The sequence below is a fragment of the Electrophorus electricus genome, chromosome 16 (genome assembly GCF_013358815.1).
Source record: "Electrophorus electricus isolate fEleEle1 chromosome 16, fEleEle1.pri, whole genome shotgun sequence".
NCBI lineage: Eukaryota > Metazoa > Chordata > Actinopteri > Gymnotiformes > Gymnotidae > Electrophorus > Electrophorus electricus.
In genome coordinates, this window is record NC_049550.1 from 13,994,335 (window position 1) to 14,000,392 (window position 6,058).

At 44.9% G+C, this 6,058-nt stretch overlaps 1 protein-coding gene across 1 annotated transcript in view; it reads right to left on the reverse strand.

The window, feature by feature from the left end:
- Positions 1-42: 42 nt before the first annotated feature.
- The window catches only part of pkd1a (polycystic kidney disease 1a), a 100,370-nt gene continuing 94,354 nt past the window's right edge, over positions 43-6,058 (reverse strand). The window contains exons 46-47 of the mRNA XM_035534595.1: positions 4,305-4,625; positions 43-3,840 (exon numbers count right to left, since the gene is read on the reverse strand). Of these exons, the coding sequence (XP_035390488.1) occupies positions 2,656-3,840; positions 4,305-4,625 (1,506 nt within the window). The 3' untranslated portion in view covers positions 43-2,655. The remainder of the gene's footprint in view (positions 3,841-4,304; positions 4,626-6,058) is intronic.

Consider the following 6,058-nt stretch of genomic DNA (forward strand, 5'->3'; position numbering starts at 1 on the left):
ATAAAGTGGGTGTGAGATCAGGAAGTCACGGAAGCCCTCGAGCTTGGCGGTCAGACACTTTATTTGACTTTGTCAAGTGCAAAAGCATTTAAGGCGACGTGCTACAGACCGAGAATACAAGATAAGTGTAACACAAACACACACACAGTTGATGCGTTGAACAAAATGCATTTAACATTTGATGCAAAGATATATTTAGCATGGACATTGACTTTGGCACTTCAGATGTGTTTTTCTGGATTTTGTACAATGCAAAAGCTTTTATTTGACGCAAGCAAAAGCCAAGATGTACAGTTTTGTTTTTACTATTGGTAATGTCAATAGAGCATTAGCAGTAGGCCCTACGCAATAAAAGCCAACACGCTTCAATACTGCTCAATAATAACTATTGATATTTGTGTGTCTTGCAAGACAAAACAAAACCGCAAAGAACAAGAACAAAACAAGGAAAACAAAAACAAAACGTGAGGTTGCTGTGCTGAAAATACTGAAGTGTTATGTAAAGTCCATTTGGGTGAAGATAAAAATACCAGTGTGGTCAGTGCAGGTTTTCTTGAAGCCAAACAAGGGAAGCAGCGGTACTGTATATATTTACTGCAATATTTACATCAGAGCGCACGGATTATGTACACACACTGCCTGAACACTTAGAAACGTGACTGGAATGAGCCGAAAATATAGACAACATGGCTTCCTATGGCAGGCCTCTCCTCACGAGAAGTGTAACCACCTGTTTCTGGTCTCAAAATGGGTTCTTTGGTTTAAAGCACTTCAGTCTAAACACTATTAGTATTATTGACACTATGGGACTGTCACAAATGTCCTAATACAAACAACAAGCAAAGAAATCAACAGAAAAACAGTGTCATCCTGATTTGACGTTTTTTTAAGGGTCCCTGAGTATCAGCATGGTAAACAATGTGTTTAGGGCTAAATATTTGTACTTTACAGGAGACAGAGTAACAATGAGGTCTAACAACAAATGAATGCTAATACGTTTTGTTTCCTGATGTAAGATAAGTGAACAGAATTCTGGCAAGTGAGGTGGGGTTTGCTAGAGACAATCAACATTCCAGATGAGTTATTAAATATGGCATAGCATAAAAGCCTGACGTTGAAATAAAGTGCAAGGTATACAAGAAACTTTTAGTTCAAATAACTCTCTTGATGCTTAAATGAATAGCAAGCCTTGGCCAATCTATACGACGAGTAATGTTCTTGAAGCTATCTCTTATTAATGTTATACCAAGCTTATTTACTTCATTTTCAAAAGATTCACACAATTACTCTTCTAAGCAATCACTTACGTACATCAATACAAAGTGCCTTTTTAAATAAAAATAAAAATATTTCAAAAGCAACAATTTAAAAAAGTAACAAAAATTATTACATTTAATAATGCATTATAACATATGTGTTCCTGCAAGTAACAACATGTCATGTGAATATAGAGGAACTACATGAAAGCAGAATGTTGGACCTACATTTCCAGATCAGCTATTCATGCTTTAAAAAATTCCTTTCCTCAGTTACTTAGGTTCCATCTTCCTCTCCTTCTCATTCTTACCTTTCTTGTCTGGAAGCACACAATCTTCTGTGACCCACCATCATTCACTCCTGACTTTTCTTTACCATCATTCAATCCTGACATTTCTCGCTCTGAACTGCTTTTCTTTGAGGTCCTTTAGGTTTGACAAATGCTCAAGATTATTCGGATTTTGATTGGAAGTGGAAGAGTTTAGGGGTCATTTGGGGACAGTGAGGTTTGCCAATGTTTGAGCACCCTGAAAACCTCTACATAAGTGTCTGTGTGGAGATGGTTGCTTGCTATCATACCGTTTGCATGTCTGTCAATTAGATACCTGTACAATAAGAAGCATGCATTATGCTTAAGTACCTGCGAGCATAAATCTATGTGCATAATGTTGATATGTTAATCTGTGTCTATCAATGTATTTGTGGGATCAATTGTGTGTGATTTTCGTTTCAGCTTCCAAATAGGCTGCACCAATGGGCACAATATTTGCCCATTACTTCGCAATAGCTTCCTTCTGTGATGAGTCAAAAAATATTAATCGAACATCATAAAACAATACATAATACATAACTTGACACAACTTGAATGCTGCAAAATATCACTACATATCGACCATCTTGTGAAAATAGTTTTGCAATATAGTTTTATCATGTTACTTCCTGTGGTTTCTTTTTGTTGCTATGACAGCACAAGTTGTGCCCTTGTCGGTTTCAGCCCATTTGACCTCCAGGGTCATGGGGCTGGACTGAGGTCATTCAAAGTGAAGGAAGGTGAGGGACGTGAGACAAAGTTTCACGAGGGTGAGCTCAAAAGCGTGACCAGCACCTTATTGCCGTGCTAACTGGATACCATGTGACAAATTGCTCTGCTCTGGGATAGATTGATAAGGCAGCTGTGATACGATTGTTGATTTCCCCATGTTTAACCCTCTTTTTCAGTTTCTCTTGAAGAGTTGGTAACAAAACCTGCTGTCACCAAACTCTTATAACACAACAATGAACCCTCAACTAATCCTTAATAAGTCACTAAACCTTCTTTGTCTCGTTACCTGAAAATATTAGACTTCATTCTTATGTGACCTCCTTTCCAATTTTCCATCAATTGGAATCCTTGGGTCCTCAAGATTTAGAGTGTCCTGAGATATGCCTGTCTGGGTTGGGGTGGACCTTGTTTTTCAGTGGCGGGGGTTTGTGCTTGCGCTTGTGTGTGGGCAGGGTGATAGTGTGCGCCGGATGCCGGAAAAGGCTGGAGGGGAGGTCCTCGCTGTTACTAGGGGGAACCCACTCAAGAGCACGAGGAATTGGGGTTGGATTTGTTGTAGTTGAACCAGGAGTAGTAGGAGGGGAAGTAGTTGGGCTGGGTGTTGGTGTTGGAGGGGCTGTAGGTCTGCTGGTACCGTCAACAGTCTCAGCAACTTTGAGGATGTTTGGATCAACCTTCTTGGGCTTTGAGATCACCATATAAGGACCCCTGGGGGTCTTTTGGGAATTTCCTTCCCCTGTGCCTGCACTTGCTTCTGCCTTGAGGGCACTTTCTTCCATCTTGTGAAGGTTCTTTTCAGTTGTTTTACTGGTATGTGCTTCCATCCTGTCGGGGCTTACTTGCGCTTTACGACTACACATGTCAATCCTTTGGGGACTTGAAACCTTCATCAGTAAGTCCTGTTGAGGATGTGTCTGATGTGAACTGGGATCTCCCTCGAGGAGGTCCTCATCAGTTTTGTGAGAACTTTTGTGGCCCTTGCGATAAACCCCGTCTTCAGTGCCGAGACCTTTCTCAGCTTTTTGGGGACTTGCGCTCGTTTCTGTGTGAGAATGTCTTCGTGAGCCCCGGTGTCCCCTGCTATGTTTCCTCTGTCCCGCAGAGTCCCGACTGCGGCTGGTGCGTCTCTCGTAGCTCCACCCCCGGCTCTCCCTCTGGACTTTTTCCAGCCGGCACTCGGCGCGGTACAGTTCCTCTGTTGCCTGGGTAACCCGGTCTAGCTGTAACAGCAAAGCATCGAAGGCTGGAAGAACCCTTCGAAGGGTGACCTCCATCTCTGCACGCTCTCTCCAAGTCTGTCCTCCTACCGGCACCCCCGAGGCTAAGATGGGGCCCACACTGAGTCCCGGAGCCTCGGCCAGGCTGCATGGGCTGCTGGAAGTGAGCTGCCAGGAAGCCTCTGAGCCACATTCCACGCTGTCGGGGGTTGGGGGGGCCTCGGGGGTGTCCAGGGGAGGGAGGCAGAGGGACTTGCAGTCGCTCGTGGATGAAGATCTAGATGGAGGGAGCTCCATACCCTCAAAGCGCACTTTGTGACGGAACTGCAGCGTGTGAAGAAACCGGGGTAGAGGGAAAAATGATTAGGTTCCGTCGCTGTTGTATACTGGAAGATGCTCTATTTCATGAAAAATATCTGAAGTGGTAGTTGATGGGTTTTGACTAGTATCTAATATGGTAGCTGGTCTGAATCCAATTTTGGCCCTCTGGGGCATCTGGCTTTGGTAAACATAAATGAATATAAATGATCAGGGCTGTCGGGGGTAAGAATTCACCAGTGTGCAAATACCTAGTTAGTTCACCATCTAATTGTCATTATATCTCTTTCAATCATTTAGCACCTGTTTTTGATTGGAGATCATAATATTGGCTAACACTATCATTTTCTTTGCGTACAAAACTGCTTGTTATTCACAATCTCCTCCTTTTTCATCTTACCTTCAGAGTCATGGATTTGGACTGAGACCAAAGAAAAGAAACTTAAAGTTGGAGCATGCTGTGTACCCACCTCCTTGGTGCGACTAAGGCCCATCCACATTTTCAGGCGTCGTAGGAACAGCTCCACCATCTCATAGTCCTGCATGTCAACGGCTGGCCGGTACAACTCCGCCTTCGCCTGCCGATAGTTCCTTAGCAACACTGATGTTACCAGCCAGAGCAGAAGAAGATGCAGCACCGTGAAGCTGATGTGGAACAAGAAACAGGAAGTGGAGGAGGGGGAGAAGCCTCGGTCGGGTCGCCACAATAAAAGTCCATGACCTCTGGAGCTTAGCAGTGATAGGCAGGCAGAGCCCACTGATCCGTAGCCCTCTAGGACGGAGTGAAAAAGCTGGAAAGAGGCAAGAAAAAGGCTTTTCAGAAGGTGATCATTTTATCCAAACAGTCAATTACGTGTTCTAAGTGTTCTAACAAAGCACAGCAGACTTAAAAGGACAAAAGACACCCAGACATGAGGAAAGGAGACAGAAGTGCTAAGGTAATGGCCTTGGGTATTTCAACAGACTCTCTTCCTTCGGGGAGACACAAGGCACAGAATGGAAAGTCACATCCATCAAGGCCTTTTAACAAATCAGAGGGTAGGAGAAAGAAGAAGGAGAAAGATTTAGAGCCAGGACATAGAATTAGTCTCCCACCATGCAAGCACACATCCACACCTTTGACAGGACAGTTTATCCTTGTGCCCATTTCCACCCTGTGTCCAGGATGATTCTACCGTATACAAAGCCCGGCCCACTTTTTTTTGTTTGATTTTCTGTTTTGTTTGTTTATTTTCTGTTTTGATTTCTTGAACACAAATTTGAATGAAAAGGTAAAACGCAGATGCCAGAATCTGCTGGAGACTGCTGGAGACACACAGGAGGAAGAGGATCCAAATGCACGTGGTTTTATTTCCTTTTTAAAATCAAACTGATTAGTGGGGTCAGGCAGGCATTCGTAGTCAGGCTGTTCCAAGGTCAGTAACACGGGGCAGAGTCCGGATAGTGTCCGGGGGTCAGGCAGGAGACGAGGTCTGAAGCACAGGCGGAAGTCGAAAACCGGGAAGACAAACGCGGATCTGGAACGCTCGGTACGCGACGTGGAGTCAGCAATACTCCACGATGTGAACGCGGGGGAGGGAAGCCTAAGTAGGGGGCAGTAGTGAGGATGAGGATGAGGCACGTGCTAGTACTCTCGTGAATCAGATCGGGGGTGTGCGCGAGTGGGCGTAACAGAGATTAGGATGGTGTGCACCGCATGACATCGTAATCCGCTGGAGCAGGAGCACTGTGGACCCGTCACTACAGAAAGCCTCCAGAGATGCAGCGATCCCTAATCCCGCAGGAGCTAAGGAGACGTCAGAGTCGCGTGTGCATGCATGCACATGTGTGTGAAGGCAGGGCAAGTGTGCCTATCCACACAACCGGCTTCAAACGACCCAGACGAGACCGTCGTTAACAACACGTGTGTAGGGACGTGCGTGTGCAGGTCCCTTGGCTTCTTGTATTTATATGGCTATTGTTCTGGTGTACAGGCTGAGCCACGGTTTGAAACACAAAAGGTCCGGACTTGTCCAGCGGGACGGCTCTAGTCAGCTTTGAAGCTCAATTCAGACTCGTAAAGTACTAGCAGTAAAACCACTCCTGCGAACGCTGTTCCACGATTCAGCTTTGTCCCGTCCCGCGCTACTACGCCAATCAGCTGTATCATTAACACCACGCTGACACAAGGACTCCACAACACCTCTGAAAATGTCACCAAGACATTAGCAGGATGTCCTTTATG